The sequence below is a fragment of the Triturus cristatus genome, chromosome 3_1 (assembly GCF_964204655.1).
Source record: "Triturus cristatus chromosome 3_1, aTriCri1.1, whole genome shotgun sequence".
Lineage (NCBI taxonomy): Eukaryota > Metazoa > Chordata > Amphibia > Caudata > Salamandridae > Triturus > Triturus cristatus.
In genome coordinates, this window is record NC_140583.1 from 520,545,739 (window position 1) to 520,563,517 (window position 17,779).

Here is a 17,779-nt window from a genome sequence, read left to right on the forward strand (position 1 = left end):
CTATGTATTACCAGCCACCATCACAAGATAGTACAACAAAACAATGCAAATGTTAACCCATGAGTGGCAGCTCTACACATGAGAGGTTGCAAGCTGATTTTGACTACTAAAATGAATCATTATAAATGGTGTACTTCATAGAAAGTTCAGAGACAAAGATATCTATGTCCTATATGAGGTATCATACATTTTATACTAGCACATTCAATATACCTCATTGTAAAGTCTACTCTGTTATCCCCTTCCCTGATAGTATGTGACTAGACAGGACACCACCCCCTCTGTGACCAGTATGCTGGTATCCCCTAAAACATAGGGTAAGAAATAGAACTATCTCTAATAATTTGAGTTTTTAAAGATGGAGCCTAATGATCGGTTTAAGAAGGCCCCTTGGTCTTACCACTATAGTTCACACGGAGTTCTCTGTAGTCAGGAGACTGTCAAAAGAGAGCACCTGCATGAACACGGCTATTCTGCGACTGATATATCAATAAGCCTTGGTGTCTCCTGGTTGTTTCCAGGTATTTTTAGAAATGTCTTCACATACCAATTGGGTTTAATTTTAGTTTATTTTCCTGATTATATTTCCAAATCCGGTATCAAGTTCAAGTTTTCACTTATCGAGTATCCGGTATGACTCACCTGAGCTGTCTAATAAGTTAGCCTCACACTCTGGAACATCTATGGTTGATGATTAATACTATCACATAGTCTACCAATAGGGATCCATTAGCCCTGAAGAATGCCCCAGCCTGTTTAGGCTAACATAAATGGGCAAAAACATGTTGGCAGATAGGAAATGGTTGTGAGTCATTAATCGTCATTTAGATTAGGTTGTTAATCATACCTAGTGTCCTGCTGAATAAAGGTACTGCCTTAGGAACACTAAAGTATTTTTAATTTTAATCTGGATCCCCTCTTTTTTCGGTGTTGTCCAGTAAGATTTATTTAGGAACTCCCTCCTTCCTTTACAGTCTTTGAGTCCGCCCTGGTGGCATTGTCCTACCTGGGAGGGAAGAGATTTCTGATGATGAAGCATGACACTACTAAGTGTGTGAGGTTTCCTCGTCCATTAAGGATGACTTTTCCCAGCCAGGAGACTAAGTTTTAGTCACTCCATAATCTGGAGTCATGTACTGGACCCAACAGATTGTGGCATGAAGTACACCATGTACTTTTTGTGTTTGTGCCAAGTTAGTGAAGGGACGTACGGTATCATATCCTTCTCCTCTCCATCTTTTGTGTTTCCATGGACAACACCACTGCCACGTGATATAGCAACAAGCAGGGTGGAGTGTGGTTCTGTGCCAGGAGAAACTGAACCACTGGAGCTAGTTTGAGTTCCAGGGAATTTTCCTGGTCTTGAACTGTCTGGCAGGGTCCCTGCATGTCTGAGCAGATTAGTTGAGCAGATGGGGCCTTTCAGATTAAAAGTGGCATATGCACCCAAATGTGGTGCAGGGCACCTTCCAGCAGTAGGGAGAGCCTTGGCTAGATATTTTCCCCACTGTCGAGAATGAGCAGTGTCTAGAGTTTTGTGCATTGGAGTTTCTGCAAGATCACTCGTTGGGAGATGCATTCTGGTTGGAACGCAACACGTGACTTGCACGCCTTGCCACCCCAGCCCGGATTGCTCAACTCCTCCTATTAGCTCCGGATTGGGGCAGAAGAGTGTGTTACCCAGAACTTCTTAGCATTTGTACTCCAATCGGGGACCAACTTCAAAAGGGTCTCCTGAATCTTCGCAATCTACAACTTTCATCATGTGGCATTAACTGACTGAATTTGACCTGCCTGCCTGAGGTCATGGATGTCATCCTTGATGCCCATACCCCTTCCACTAAACCCATTTATGGTGGGCACTCGTAAGATTGACCCCTTACAAGCAAAGTTGTCAGCTGGCCTTTCGTTTGTCTTGAGCTGAGATTTCTGTGGGCACTATTAAAGGTGATCTGTTGGTCCTTTTAGCCATTCTACATTTGCCAGACCAAACACACTTGTTTAAGTGAGCTATTGTGGTGCTGTTTATAAAAAAAAATACGCTTCTTTTGAAACAGTTTGTGATGCCACTATGGGAGATGAAATTGGTCTTTAAGTTTCTAATGTGCAACCTTTTGAGCTGAAGCATAAGTATTTGCTGCATCTTTAGACTCTGAAGCCTGTCTTGCTCATTGAGTTTTCATCATCTTATCTCATGAGAACTCATGCAATGACATGACATAATTGACGCCTTTTCAAGACAAGTTGCTGCTGAATACTTGGCTGTAATTCTTTTTCCCAGTCAAACTGATGCGGAGGACTGGGTTGGTATTTTTGACTTAGATTGAGACTGCCAAATCCCTTCCACGTAGAACAGTCCATCACCCTGCCTTCATTCTAGGCTCTTCCTCATTCCTCGAAAGAGAAGCTCAATTGGCTTTTACATTGATTATACCAAGGATCATCAAGTGTAAAATCGAATATCTGAAAGAGACACGTTAGTGATAGATTCCTTACCTTAGAATATCCCCAGGCGTCAGACTGGATCCAGAAAGTTTTCTGTAGCAGTACCCCTGCGCATCAGTAGGTGGCGTCGTGCGGCTCCGCGTCCATCACTGGCGTCCTAAGCGCCGAGATGACATCACGGAGACTACTTAGGCGCCACCCATGCACGCTGTCAGTTCTTTATTTTTCCGCGTCAGCAAGCGCAGATCCGGATAGAGCACGTACCTTAGTCACTTTTTGACTGCTCTTTTGAGACTTTGTCTCCCCTTTTTTCTCCTGGTGCACGTAGGGATGCCTGGATTTAAGTCCTGTGGGGCGTACCATCGCAATATGTCAGTGGCGGACCCCCATGATGTTTGCCTCTACTGCCTGGAGACCGGCCACGACTCCCGGGCCTGCCGGGACTGTCGGGCCATGGCCCCGAAGGTCTTGAGGGAGTGGCGCCGGAAACTGCTGGAGGTCCGGCACTCGTCCCAATGGCGGGAACAGTCCAGGGACTGTTCCCAGGACCGCTCGCGGGACCGCAGTCGTCGCTCCTCGGGCTCCAAGGCTTCGCCCTTGGATTCTGGTAAGCGACGACATAAAAAGAAGTCGAAGAAGCATGTTCGCTCTCTGACGTCCCCCCGTTGGTCCTCAGATGCGGACGAGGGGCACAGGGGTTCTGCACCTGTGGCTCCCTTGGGGCCTGGGATTCCCACGGCCTACCCACCTTACCCGGGTCCGTCGGCGACTCTCGAACAGGTGCAAGAGTTTCTTGACACCATGGACCGCCTTTTTAGGTCTCGGGCTCCCGCCTGCGCGCCTTCAGGCCCCGCGGCTCCGTGTCCAGATCCTCTTGGCCCGTCGGCACAGCCGGCGGATCCAGTTGGGCGCCACAGGATCCTACGCCGTTGACTCCGGCCCCGGCGCCATGAGGTCCGGCGCTGCCGGCTCCGGCCCCAGCGCCGCCTTTGGCGCCGCAGTGAGTGCTGTTCGTTCCGCCCTCGCCCCGGTTCCAGGACCATTTAGTTCCTGCCTGGGATCCGATTAGGACACGGTGCCGGCCCGAGGCCGGCCAGTGCCGTGAACGGTGCCGTGTCCAACACTGTTTGTCCCTTCTCCGGCTTCAGCTCTACCGCCATGGCCGGTTCCTCCTGCGACGGAGGTGGAGGATGACTGGGAGGGGTCCGAGAACCCTCTTGCCCATCAGTGTGACTCCGTGCGGGACTGGGTGGACGATCTGGAGGACGCCGGCGACCTCAATGTCTCTTCTAACCCGGGGTTTGCCTCTCCCCCACCTACAATGGAGGAGGGCGCTTCCTACACGATGGTGCTCCGTCGGGGTGCTGAGGTCCTCAACCTTGATCTTCCTACGGTGGCCCTCAAAACTAACCTCCTCACCGAGGTGCTCCAGATGGCGTCTACTTCGTCGGAGCCACTGCTTCCCTTCAATGACGCCCTCACCGATGTCCTGTTGGGCACTTGGTCGCGACCGGCCACATGGGCCCCTGTGGATAAGAATGTCGCCAGGCGTCACCGCCCGGCGCCTGGTGACCCCGCGTTTCTGACCACTCATCCCACGCCTGAGAGCCTGGTCATCCAAGCATCGACGTCGCAGAGTGCCTTTCCCACAGCTCCGCCAGATAAGGACTCTAAGAAGCTGGAACAGTGTGTAAGCGGTTGTTCTCTTCGGCCAGCTTGGGGCTGCAGTCGGTGAACACCGACTGCTTATTGGGCCGCTATTCCCACGCGGTGTGGGATACCGTCGCTCAGGTGTTGCCTCAGTGTCCTGAGGCGGTCCAGGCTGTACTTTCCCAGGCGGTTGCTGAGGATAAGGATGCGGCTAAGTGCGCCATTCGGTGTGGTTTGGACAACGCTGACTCGTTGGGTAGGGCGATTTCTAAGACTGTGGCGCTGCGTCGCCACGCCTGGTTGCGAACTACTGGGTTATCACCTGATGTTCAGAGCTCACTCATGGATATGCCCTTTGATGGCACTCGCCTGTTTGGCGATAAGGCAGACAGTGCACTGGAGCGTTTTAAGGACTCACGAGCCACGGCCAAGTCCTTGGATCTTTCTACGAAGAGCCCAGCCACTCCTGGTTTTCGTTCCTTTCATGGCCAAGGCAGGGGCGCCCAGGTAAGTTTCTTCAGCAAGACTGTGCAGAACCAGCCTCAGCGCGGCCGCGGTTTCCGCAGGGGTGGCTCTGCGAATCAGCGTGGGGGTCAGTCCACCTCTGCCCCCGCTGCTTCTACCTCCAAACCTTCCAAATCCGAGCTTTGTTGAGCACACCATGCCGGTGGGTGACAGGATGCGCCACCACCTCCCCCACTGGCGCGATATCACATCGGAGAAGTGGGTGTTGCAGATCATCTGCAGGGGTTACTCCCTTCCCTTTCAGTCCTCCCCTCCAGCCATGCCACGTCGGTGCCACCGGATGTCAGGGGATCACTTGGTGCTTCTCCAGCAGGAAGTCACGGCCCTCTTGGCCAAGGGGGCCATCAAGTGCGTTCCTGGGCCGAAAGTAGGGAGTGGTTGTTATTCCCACTACTTTCTGGTCCCCAAGAAGGACAAAGGGGGCCTGCGCCCCATCTTGGACCTCCGGAATGTCAATCGCTTCCTCCGGAAGGAGAAGTTCAAAATGCTGACTTTGGCTCAGGTCCTGGCTGCCTTCGACCCTGGAGACTGGATGATGGCGTTAGACTTGGAGGATGCATATTTTCACATCCCCGTCCTGCCTGCCCACCGGCATTACCTGCGGTTCACGGTAGGCCTGGAGCATTTTTAGTTTGCTGTGCTCCCCTTCGGCCTTACCAGCACCCCTCGGGTGTTTACGAAAGTCATGGCGGTGGTCACAGCTCATCTGCGCAGGTCAGGGGGGGGTCAGTCTTCCCCTACCACGACGACTGGTTGTTGAAGGCGGGCTCGCCCCAGGCAGTCGTCAACCACCTCCAGACTACGGCCGACCTCCTGTATTTTCTGGGGTTCTCCATCAACGTGCCGAAGTCGCACCTGAGTCCTCCTCAGAAGCTCCCCTTCATTGGAGCGGTTCTGGATTCTACACTGTTTCGGGTTTATTCTCCCGAGCAGCGACTCTGGAATATTCAGGCTATGAATCTGATCTTTCAGCCTCTGTCCCGGGTTTCAGTCAGGAAGACCCTCCGGCTTCAGGGCCTGATGGCCTCCTGCATCCTGCTGGTGACACATGCCAGATGGCATATGCGGGCTCTGCAGTGGGACCTGACGTTCCAGTGGGCGCAACATCAGGGCAACCTGTCCGATCATGTCCAGATCTCGGAGGGCACTGCACAGCAGTTGCAGTGGTGGCTCACGAATCGCGATTGGGTCAATGGCAGATCCCTCTCCCTTCCCCAACCGGAGCACACAGTGGTGACGGATGCGTCCCTCCTGGGATGGGGAGGCCACTTGGGAGAGGCGGAGATCAGAGGCCTCTGGTCTCCGTCGGAGTCCTGGCTCCATATCAATCTGTTGGAGCTTCGGGCGATCCGACTTACACTGAAGGCTTTCCTTCCCTCTGTCCGGATAGGGTGGTGCAGGTGTTCACGGACAACACCACCGCCATGTGGTATTGCAACAAACAGGGCGGGGTGGGGTCGTGGACCCTTTGTCAAGGAGGCTCTGCGCCTCTGGACATGGCTGGAACATCAGGGCATTACCTTGGTGGTTCAACACCTGGCAGGTTCTCTGAATGGCAGGTTCTCTGAACGCCAGGGCGGACGAACTCAGCCGCCGGTGCTTGATGGATCATGAATGGCGTCTGAACTCGGACGTGGTGCAAGGTCTCTTTCAGCAGTGGGGAGAGCCTTGGTTAGATCTATTTGCCACTGAAGAGAACGCGCAATGTCGCTTTTCGTCGCGAGTGGAGTTGCAGTCTATTGTATGCCTTTCCGCCTATACCACTTCTGCCCAGAGTGCTGAAGAAGATTCGGCGCGACCGGGCCCAAGTCATCCTTGTGGCTCCGGATTGGGCACGAAGCTACTGGTATCCCGAGCTACTCAGCATGGCAAAGGATCCTCCGATCCGTCTGCATCTTCAGTTGGATCTTCTGTCGCAGCAACAGGGGATGGTCCTCCGCCCGCACCTGTCCAGCCTCCACCTCCATGCGTGGAGATTGAGCGGCGACAGTTGACAGCTTTCGATCTTCCTCCCGAAATCTGTGATGTCATTCTGGCAGCCAGGCGTCCCTCCACTAAAACGGTATACGCCTGCAGGTGGAACAAGTTTGTGGCATGGTGGATCCCCTTTCTGCCCCTCTTTCTGAAGTCCTTCTGTTCCTTCTTTCTTTGGCCCAGCAGGGCTCTGCTCTGTGCACTATCAAAGGTTATCTTTCGGCTATCTCCAGTCGCCGTCCCACGTTTCCTCACATGCTGTTCATAATGCCTCAATGGGACTTAAACCTTGTCTTGACATATCTGATGTGCACTCCCTTCGAGCCCCTTCATAACTGTCCTTTGAGTCTTCTCACTCTCAAGACGGCTTTCCTGGTAGCGATCATCTCTGCCAGAAGAGTGAGTGAGCTCCAGGCTCTTTCTTCCAAAACTCCTTTCCTTTCTGTTTATCCGGACAAGGTGGTGTTACGGACCAGTCCTTTTTTGCCAAAGGTGGTCATGCCCTTCCAGATCGGGCAGACCATCACTTTGCCCACCTTCTTTCTGCCTCTGCATCCTTCAAGGGAGGAGGAGAGGCTCCACCGTCTGGACCCAAAACGTGCGCTCGCATTCTATCTGAAGCATACGCAGCAGATCCGGGTGGATGACCAGCTCTTTGTTGGCTACGTGGGTGCCAAAAAAGGTCGGGCGGTGCACAAACTGACTATATCACGGTGGGTCATTCTGTGCATCAAAGCATGTTACTCCTTGGCTAAGAAGGAGCCTCCTGTGGGGCTGCGTGCCCATTCGACCAGGGCAACTGCAGCCACTACTGCCTTGGGACGCGGCGTCCCCTTGCAGGACATTTGTCAGGCAGCTACGTGGGCCTCGCTACACACGTTTACCAAGCATTACTGCCTTGACAGCCGGGTCTGGAGAGACGGCTTCTTTGGCCGTTCTGTTCTCTGTGACTTTCTGATGTAATCTTTTCACAGACCCACTACCGGGGTTGGTATTGCTGGGGTATCTATTCTAAGGTAAGGAATCTATCACCAACGTGTCTCTTTCAGATGCACAAGTTACTACTTGTGTAACGATATATCTGTAAGAGACATTAGTTAGTGATAGATTCCTTACCGCCCCACCCATCCTCCCCATTCTACGAACTGATTTCTAGGGTTAATGTCATTCCTTTCAGGGCCCTAGTCTCTCGGCACCAGTGGTCGGTTTCTTGCATGGCTCTGCGTTCCTGGCGCGGAAATTCGTGTACAGAACTGATGTCAGCGCGCATGGGTGGTGGCTAAGTAGTCTCCGTGACGTCATCTTGGCGCTTACGATGCCAGTGACGGACGCGGAGCCGCACGACGCCACCTACTGACGCACAGGGGTACTGCTACAGAAAACTTTCCGGATCCAGTCTGACGCCTGGGGATATTCTAAGGTAAGGAATCTATCACTAACTAATGTCCCTTACAGATATATCGTTACACAAGTAGTAACTTGTGCATCTAAAAGAGACAGTTAGTTATAGATTCCTTACCGTAGAATTACCCCCAGGTGTCAGACTGGATCCGGAGAAATATTTTCTTAGCAGTACCCCTGCGGGTCGATGGGTGGCGTCGGTCGACTCCGGCATCATGGTCGCCGGGATGACGTTGCGGTGCCTACTTAGACGCTGCCCCTGCTCGCTGTCAATTCTTTCTTTTTCCTCGCCAGCCTAACAGATCCGGAGAGAGTTACCACCTAGTCACTTTTTGACAAGTCTTCATCGATGCGAGGGATGTGCAATGCCGGACTGGGTTCAAGCCTTGGGACTCCTGTCACAAGCTGATGTCGGTGACAGATCCGCATATCGTGTGCCTTTCTTTGGTGTATGGAGCGCGACCACAACCTGAAGTGTTCCTACAACTGCTGAGCCATGAATCCAATGTCTTTGCGGGAGTGGACCTGAAAGCTGTTGGAGGCCCGGCGGTTAGCTCCACTTCGTTCCCGGTCTTGAGTGAGAGGAAGGTCTCGAGACCGCTCGCGGAGCCATTACACCTTGTCGAATTCCAAGTTGTCGAGGTATTCGGGTAAGTCGAAGGCGAAGAAGCACCGTCGCTCTTCGCCTTCTCCCTGTCGATCGGCTGACGCGACAAGGGACCTGGAGTGTCGTTGCTCTAAGGCTCCGTCCGCGGTGCCTACTTCTGGTACGACTCCGTGCCTCCCCCCGTTTCGGGGAGCTGGAGCGTCCACTACCCAACTCTGAAAATTTTGCAAGGCCCTCCACCTCATTTTTGGACAGCCCGACTCTGGGCACTGCGGAGTCGGTCGGGCCCAGATCCGGATCGATGCCAGTCAATCTTACTCGACCTTCCCCAGTGCTGATACCGGCGATAAGTCATCCGGCGTTGGACGTGCCCCTGGCCGACGCCGTCCCCATCCTCACCCCCGAGATGGACCCGGACCGACATCAGATCCGACACCGGAGGCTACTTTTGTTCCCCTGTTCCTCCCTACCACACAGAAGGTAGTGATGAGGACTGGGAGGGGTCGCTAGAACCTTTAGCAGCTAGAAGAACCGGACTAGAGAGAGGACCTGAGTGACGCCAGTGGTGTGGAAACTTCTCCAGACCTTGGCATGCTTTGTTATGTTATACCGACTTGTAAAGCGCACAGCTGCCCCAGTAAAGGGATGTCCCGGCTCTGAAGACCGAAAACTGCACAGCTTGTAGCAAAAAAGACAGCTTACAACGGAGGGGAGAGGAATGTTTTAACAGCTTTATGGAAAGGCAGATAGGTCTTTAACTGCGGATGGATTTTCTCCCCCTACCGTGGCTACGGAGGAGGAAGCGCCATACACTGTGGTGGTGCAAAGGGCAGCTGAGGCCGTGGGCCCGGAGCTCCCTTCAGTGGCAGTCAGGACTAAGCTCCTGTCAGACCTCTTCTGCTCCCCTTCAATGAAGCCCTCACTGTCATCCTCCTCGGCACCTGGTCCAAGCCAAGCACAGGGGCTCCTGTGGAGAGGACGATTGCCCGCCGCCATCTCTATGCCGCGGGCGACCCAGTTTTTTCTCACCCAGCCCCCTTCCCCCGAGAGCTTGGTGGTACAAGCCTCTTCTTCAAAGGGTGCATTCCCTTCTGCCCCAGATAGGGAATCCAAGAAGCTGGATCACCTTGGGAAGTGCATGTTCTCTAGCTCCAGCTTGGCACTGCGGTCCATGAATACTTCATGCCTTTTGGGCTGATACTCCCATACCATCTGGGATACGGTCACACAGGTGTTGCCTCAATGCCCAGAGGAGGCCCGGGCTGTTCTTTCCTAGGCAGTGGTAGATGGGAGAGATGCAGCCAAATTCATGATTAGATGTGGTCTGGATACCACCGACTCACTGGGCAGAACGATTGCCACGTCAGTAGCCCTTAGGCGCTACACCCAGTTGAGGACATCTGGCTTTTCGGGGGATGTCTCGTAAACTTTGCTGGACATGCCCGTTGTCTTTTTGGTGACAAGGCAGACTCGGCGCTGGAATGCTTTAATGATTCTCGGGCTACGGCCAGATCTTTAAACCTTGCTGCATCTTCCTGTCCTCTCCAGTCTGCTTTTCGCCCCTTTCACGGAAGGGGTGCCCAGCCACGTCTAGCCACTGGTTCACGCAAGCTCCCCAGCCTCTGCGTGGCCGTGGGATCCAGCAGCCTCCCCCCCCTCCCCGCCACAGCCTCTAAACCCTACTAGTCTGACGTATCTGAAACAGACAATTAGGTCTAGATTCCTTCCCTTTAGAATTACCCTCAGGTGTCAGACTGGATCCGAAGAATTTTTTCGTCAGCAGTACCCCTGCACGTTGAAAGGTGGCGTCAGTCGGCTCCACGTTTGCCGTTGGTATCGTGGTCGCCGGGAGGACGTCACGGTAGCTACTTAGATTCCGCCCTCGCCCGCTGACGTCAGTTCTTTCTTTTTCCGCACCAGCCAGCGCAGATCCGGAGAGAGCGGTACCTCCAATCACTTTTTGACTAACTTTTTTGGCAAATTTTGTCAGCACAGTTTTTGGGTCTTTCGACTCCTGGTGCACGTTAGGGATGGCCAGTTTCCACCCCTGACAGCTTGGTGGTCCAAGCCTCACCGTCCAAAGGTGCATTCCCTACTGCACCACCTGATAGGGAATCCAAAAAGCTGGACCATCTTGCGAAAAAGAGGTTTTCTTCCTCCAGCTTTGGACTGCAGTTGGTAAACATCGCATGTCTGTTGGGCCATTACACCCACTCTGTGTGTGATACGGTAGCGCAGGTGCTGCCCCAGTGCCCGGAGGAGGCCCGGGCCGTCCTCTCTGTGGGGAGAGATGCAGCCAAGTGTACCACACGATGTGGACTGGACACTGCCAACTAGCTAGGCAGGGCGATTTCAACTTCGGTAGCCCTTCGACACTACGCCTGGCTGAGGTTGACTGGTTTTTCCTGAGATGTCCAAGCTACCCTAATGGACATGCCCTTTGATGGCCATCGCCTTTTTGGCAGACAATGCCCTAGACCGCTTCAAGGACTCACAGGCTACGGCCAAGTCCTTGGGCCTCTCCTCCCATCCGGCGCAGTCTGCTTTTCGCCCCTTTCGTTGCTACGGAAAGGGTGCCACGCTACATCTCATCCAGGGTCACAGGCCGCAGCAAGTTACCCAACCTTCGCGCGGCCCTGGACGTGGGAACCAGCATCGGCTCAGGGGGCCAGCGAGCGGGCCAGTCCACCAACCAATCCCTCCCCCCTGCAGCAGCCTCCAAACCCTCCTAGTCCGACCTTTCAGGCCCATCAAACGCCAGTGGGTGGCAGGATTCGCCATCACCTCCCCACTGGTGCACCATCATTTCGGACATGTGGATTTTGCAGATAGTCCTTCGAGACTACCCCTCCAGCCATGCCGCCTCGTTACCACCGCATGTCGGAGGATCATCTGGCCCTTCTCCAGAAGGAAGGTACAGCTCTCTTGGCCAAGGGAGCCATTGAGCGCGTTCCTGTCCCAGAAGTAGGTTGTGGTTGTTACTCCCACTACTTTCTGGTTCCCAAGAAGGACAAGGGCCTGTGTCCTATCTTTTACCTCAGGGACATCAATAGCTGAAGGAGACGTTCAAGATGTTGACGCTTGCTCAGGTCTTGTCTGCCCTCAACCCGCAAGACTGGATGGTGGCGTTGGACTTGCAGGACGCTTATTTTCACATCCCCGTCCTGCCGGCCCACCGGCGTTAACTGCGATTCACGGTAGGCCACGAGCACTTTCAGTTTACCGTGCTCCCCTTTGGCCTTACCAGCGCCCCTCGGGTGTTCACGAAAGTGATGGCCACAGCTCATCTGCGCAGATCAGGGGTTTCAGTCTTCCCCTACCTCGACAACTGGCTGTTGAAGGTGGGCTCGCCCCAGGCAGTAGTTTTCCACTTCCAGACTGCGGCCGACCTCCTGCATCCGTTGGGGTTCTTCATCAATGTGCCGAAGTCGCACCTGATTCCCTTTCAGAAGCTCCTCTTCATCAGAGCGGTTCTGGACACAACGCAGTTTCAGGTCTATCCTCCCGAACAGTGAATCCAGGACATTCGAGCTATGATTCCGATCTTTCAGCCCTGTCCCGGGTTTCGGTCAGAATGACCCTGAGGCTGTTGGGCCTCATGGCCTCCTTCATCCTGCTGATCAATCATGCCAGGTGGCATATGCGTTACATATATTGTTACCGAAGGTAAGTAACTTGTGCAACTGGCTATTTAGCCTGTTCTGTCCTCCAAGACTTTATGGTGTGAACTTAGTTTGCAATCAATCCTACAGGGTTGGTATTGCTGGGGTATCTATTCTGAGGTAAGGAATTTATAACTGTCTCTTTCAGATGAACAAGTTACTTACCTTCGGTAAGAGACATAAGTTGGTTATAGATTCCCAACCACCACACCCATTGTCTAGTTCTAGGGATAGGGACTTCCTTACAGGGCCTTAGTTGTGGCGCACTAGTGGTCAGTATCTTTCATGGCTCTGCACTTCTGGCGTGGAAAGTCGTGTTAGAACTGACGTCAATGCATAGGGGCGGCGTAAAAGTAGGCACCGCAACATCATCCCGGCGACCACAACACGGACGCGGAGACGACACCCACCGATGCACAGGTGTACTACTAAGAAAAAAATTCTCCGGATCCAGTCTGACTCCGGGGGGTCATTCTAAGGTAAGGCATCTATAACTAACTTATGTTCGCTGAGTGCCTTTGCTCGACACATGCCTGGCTGTAACGTTGGTGTCAGAGATTATCAAACCATTTCTACCTTGGTAGCTAAGTCCAGTGGGAAGGACACTTTTGTTCTTGGTCCTGTAGGCCCTTTTGGTCTGGGTCTTCTCCACAGACATTTCACCTTGAGAGGGATCTGCTTTTGGCATCTATTACGATGCGAGAAATCTGCTTTTAGAAGTATCTATTATGTGAGAAACTGGGTGTATTATACGGTGTGGTTGTGCTATCTCACCTCACACTTACAACCCCCTTTAGGTCTGGTAGGTTTTGCCTGGAACACCCTCAGCTCAACCATGGATAGCTGTGGCACTAAGCAGCAAGGCTTACAAAGAGGAACACGTGTTAAGCATTTAAACAGTTGAAGAAGAAATTGACATAACACTCAAGAAATCCAACACCAATTTATAAAAAAATAGGTTGTATTTTAGAAGAATTTAGCTTGTAGAATGAAAAATATCCACTGAAGGGTTCCAGAGATCTAAAGTTTACAAGCAATAAATCAGAGTAGTTTCTCTCAACTGTACTCAATCCTTTGTAAATTCTACACATTTTTTTGAGAGAATCTTTGGCAAGTGTCGAGGTGGTCAGTTAGAAGTACTTTGGGCGACCAGCAGAGAAATAGTCTGGGGAATCAATAAGGTCCTCAAGAGTAGTTACCTTCGCAGAAGCAGCAGTCCTTCAGTTCCAGACACGGTCAATGGGGTCTTCCTGCAGGGACTGCTCAGTTCACGAAGATGGTGAGGGGGTTCCGGTTGCATGGCTGACATCCCATTAAGTCTTCTCCAGTCTCGCTGAAGTCCAATTGTCTGTTGTCGCGGTCACAGGCCAATACTTCCGAAGTTGATAACTCGCTTTCTGAGGATCCCAGCAACTCTCAGACAGAACTCCCAGGCTTAGCAAACTCTGTGCACCGATCCCAGCAACTCTCAGACAGAACTCCCAGGCTTAGCAAACTCAGGTGCAACTCTGTGCACCGGTCTTGGTCCTCGGTGCTGTGCGCTAGTTATGGTTGCGACCTGAAGACTTTGTGCTATCAACCTGTCCCAGCAGGCTTCTTCAGCTGTTCTGTCCCTATGCTACGAACAGGTCTGTTGGCTGGCCCTTGGAGTTCATTTGGCTTGATTGTGATTTGGAGACAGTTTCTCCCTGAGCACGACAGGCACATTCCCTCTCTTTGCTAGCCACCAGTTGCAGTCCTAGTCAGTGCAGCCTTTCTTTACTAATCCCTTTGTGCAGCAGGGTCTTCCTTCCAAGTCGGTTGAGATCCGAAGTCTGGGTGTCAGGGGTGCTCTTTATATGCTTGGAAAGTGCCCTCAGAGCAGAATACTGTAGGTGACCAATGAGCTACCAGGTTCCCTCCCACCTGGTGACTACTTCCTGTGAAGTGTGGCATATGGCTATCCCAGGATGCACCATTCTGCCCAAGATGGCAAGACCCTTCTCCAGAGTTGAAAAACCAGTAGCATCAGTCAAAAAAAACTTTAGGGTGACCATACAAAAATAGGTATTCACATACACATCCGGAGTGTGGTAACACTCTTTCTAGTGGATACTCTAACTGCAGATTACTCGCTGTCCTCCCACCCCCTATCTTTTGTAGAGGCTTTTTTTTTTTAACATATTAAAAGGTCCCACGTTAGAGTTTAGCACACTGGTACGAACAACTATTCACGCTCTGCATCTGAGGGTGCTGAAAGCGAAATAGGAAACTGACATTGTGCAGGGGTGGAATTTATATGCGGCTCCGCTCCATCACTTCTAGGGTAGTACGGAGGCGCACAGCTCCACCTAGCAGCAGGTGAATGCAATGCTGAAACATGTTTATGGATCCAGTTTGGTGCTTCCGGAATAATCTGAGGTGAGGAATCTGCCATAAAGTGCGATATGTAAGGTAAGTAATTTGTTGTTCTCCACTTTCTGTCTTTTTGTATCTAGTCTATGAGATACAAAGTGCTACTGACAGATGTTGACTGTTCCCTTTACGGCTCTTTAACATTTCATAATTGGAGTCCATCTTGTCATCTCTACATCTAGCATTACAAAATATACATTTACCATTGTTACTACTAAATGTCCATTCAACCTTTTTCAGCAATATGCTCTTTTTATTGAGGAATGTAAGTTCATCTCTCTGTAAATAGTTTTTTCTTTGTTTTGTACAAAAGGTGAACTTAATGCAGTACATGAAGCTAAGTACATCACGCGATTTTAGGATAAACGCAGCATCGCTGGATGCTGTTATGAAAGAAAAAGACGCGGAAGATACTGAAAATGGAGACAATGACGAGGTCAGAATGGTCACGGTATTACTACTATAATTCATGACAGAATTTTTAACGAGCCTTTTTTACAAGTTAGTGTTCGGACTACCCTTAGTAACATTTCTAAATGCCTATTTCCAGGATTAAACCTTGCTTTCCACTTTTAAGCGGAGTGCAGTTAGCAGTACAAATATCTATTTTTTGGTATGCTTTGAAAAATAGAATAATCCGTATACAATTAACCTGTACATAGAAAATCCTCGTACAGTATTAAACTATTCAGGAACATATTTAGGTTATGTATTTGGATGTCACAAGGCAATTTACCATTCACACAAGTGTTCAAAGCTAAGCTATTCGTTCACCAATCATATTTCTTGTTTCGAGGTACAAGACATACACCCGTCATCCAGTATTTTTTTAAATATTTTCCTATTCAAGCTTTTTTTTTTTTGGGCGGTGTAGCTATTTTTGTTGACATTTTAATTTTTTTACTTAGACTGCTGCAACAGAGGACCCAGTGGTGAGCCAAGAACCAAAAAAGAAAAGAAGAAAGAAATGAACTTGCTTCCTAAATGTAAACCACAGCTACTCCTTGGTCTCTCTTTAGCACTAACTCCTACAGTTTTTGCTAATGAAACGCAGAACTCTGGAAAGTCTTCATATGTTTTGCTAAATTTCACATGTATTTATATTGGCAGATATTGACTTTTTTCAAGATGAAACGGACAAAAAAGTAGCAGCAGGAACACATTTACACTAAAATAAAATGCTTACTGCTGGATTTAGGGTAACAAAATATTGTTTATTGATACCTTGGTGCATTTTAAAGTTTTCAAATGTACAGGACGGTAAGTAAATATCTAAACAAAATACGGAATATTTGTCATCCCATGCTATAAACTGAAAATAAATCTCCGCCCCTCAGAAAGCTTCATGACTCAGGCTCTTCCGACACTGAGGCTGTCTTCAAATCTATTCAAGAACTGAAATTGTGTCCTTCCAAACAGGAACCTCGGAAGTATTGACTCCACGGGAGTAAGTAGTGCATACAACGCACTCATAACTGTCAATCGTATTTACTTTCCTTTTACTAGCGAGCCATTGGTTAATTCAATAATTTGATAGATGTCCAAAGCTTCACCTGGAGAAAAAAACGAAGAACATTAAGTACTTGGATGCTTGTGTTAATTTTAATAACTGAACTTCTCCGGAGACATAGCAATTCATTTGTGTGGCTGGTAGAACTACAATCTTTCACAAGAAAAACATGGTTCAAATTATTGATTTGCTCATTGATTGTGAATTATGGTATGGCTACATTTTATAGAACAAAAAATATAAAGAATACAAAAGGTACTTTCTCACTGCTGAGAGAATCTCCTCTGCAACAATTTCTAGTTAAGGTCTTTATTACATTTACATGTTTTTACCTGCGTGGCTCATAGTGACAAATCGTTATTTAGAGCTTCAACATAAACGTATATTTTTTTCTTTAAAAACTTCTTTTGCAGAAAACAACATCCTTTTAGGTTCGTACATTTCCAAAAATTGCAAAAGAATACAATAAAAGCATTAACTATGGTTACAAATAAATTAAAAATTACCTATGCCAAAATAAAGTCAGTTACTATTTTCGCAAGGGAATCAATATTTTATGATTCCAAACCATTGTCAATCCAGGCCGCCGCCGCTTCTTTGCTATCTTGCAGGGCTTTATTTGTTGTGTACTTAATAGACAAACTGTTTTAAGAAGAAAAGCAGCAACTATTGGAATCCCTGCCATAATTTTGTATTAATAAAACCCACAGTAGACACACGTATTTGATTGAAACTACCATAGTACGTTGGTGCCTTGCACACCACGGTTCCTGAAAAAATGTACAATACAGAGGACCATCCACGGCATCTCCGAATGTGACACTGTACGTTACATATGGTTTGCATATACTTTCAGATGATGGTGACGGTCTGTCCCCCCCGACTCTAATATCTTATCTCACATGATATTTTTTTTTAACTAAATGTTATTTTAAATAAATAATAAAAGTGTAATATGTACTGGTGGCATAGCGGTATGGGTACTCAAACGTAGAATTCTCGTCTCAGTGATACAATTCTCATAAGTCCCCAATTTCAGCTCTGGCACTTTACTGTATTTTCAAATCTGACTGACTCTGATATAGGTGATTGTGGTTAATAACTTTCATTAAAGTTTTGTATGTAGACTGTTAATTGCAATATATTTTCGCAATAATTATCGATGTACATAAAGTATGTTAAATCATTTGTCTTGACACTTTTTCTGATAAGTAAAACCATGGGAGCCATGACAAAAAGGGGGCCGCACCGCCCACAATAAGAGTGTGATTTACTTTTTCTCTGTTACAAAATTACAACTGACTAAAGTTCAATGAAAAGACTAGCATGCAAGTTAGTAAATTTAAATCTTTGTTAATTCAGGAACCACATGTTGTAGACTACGTCATGAAGGATTGAGATTTAGACCTGAGCGCAGTCCCGTCCACGTGTGACAGAGGCACGCCTCTGAACTTAAAAAAGAAAATGAGTTGCTGTCCCTTCTGAAGCACTCTGGCAAACGTGGAATCAGTATTTCTTAAAAGTAGATTTTGCCTTTGGTGAAAGACTTTTTAATAACACAAAATATTGGAATTTCGAAATGAGTGAGAATGTATGCATGAATAAGGCAAG

At 49.5% G+C, this 17,779-nt stretch overlaps 2 protein-coding genes across 7 annotated transcripts in view; one reads left to right on the plus strand and one right to left on the minus strand.

Annotated features, from left to right (window-relative positions):
* FANCI (FA complementation group I) overlaps positions 1-17,356 on the plus strand; it is a 556,119-nt gene extending 538,763 nt beyond the window's left edge. For 2 of the 3 annotated variants that reach the window (XM_085644438.1, XM_085644439.1), the window contains exons 37-38: positions 14,972-15,109; positions 15,567-15,817. In XM_085644438.1, the coding sequence (XP_085500564.1) occupies positions 14,972-15,109; positions 15,567-15,629 (201 nt within the window). In that variant the 3' untranslated portion in view covers positions 15,630-15,817. Of the gene's footprint in view, positions 1-14,971; positions 15,110-15,566 lie in introns of all 3 variants that reach the window. The other variant, XM_085644440.1, reaches the window with a different exon arrangement.
* The window catches only part of POLG (DNA polymerase gamma, catalytic subunit), an 862,381-nt gene continuing 860,453 nt past the window's right edge, over positions 15,852-17,779 (minus strand). For all 4 annotated transcript variants that reach the window (XM_085644442.1, XM_085644444.1, XM_085644443.1 and 1 more), the window contains one exon: positions 15,852-16,211. In XM_085644442.1, coding sequence (XP_085500568.1) covers positions 16,147-16,211 — 65 coding nt within the window. In that variant the 3' untranslated portion in view covers positions 15,852-16,146. The remainder of the gene's footprint in view (positions 16,212-17,779) is intronic.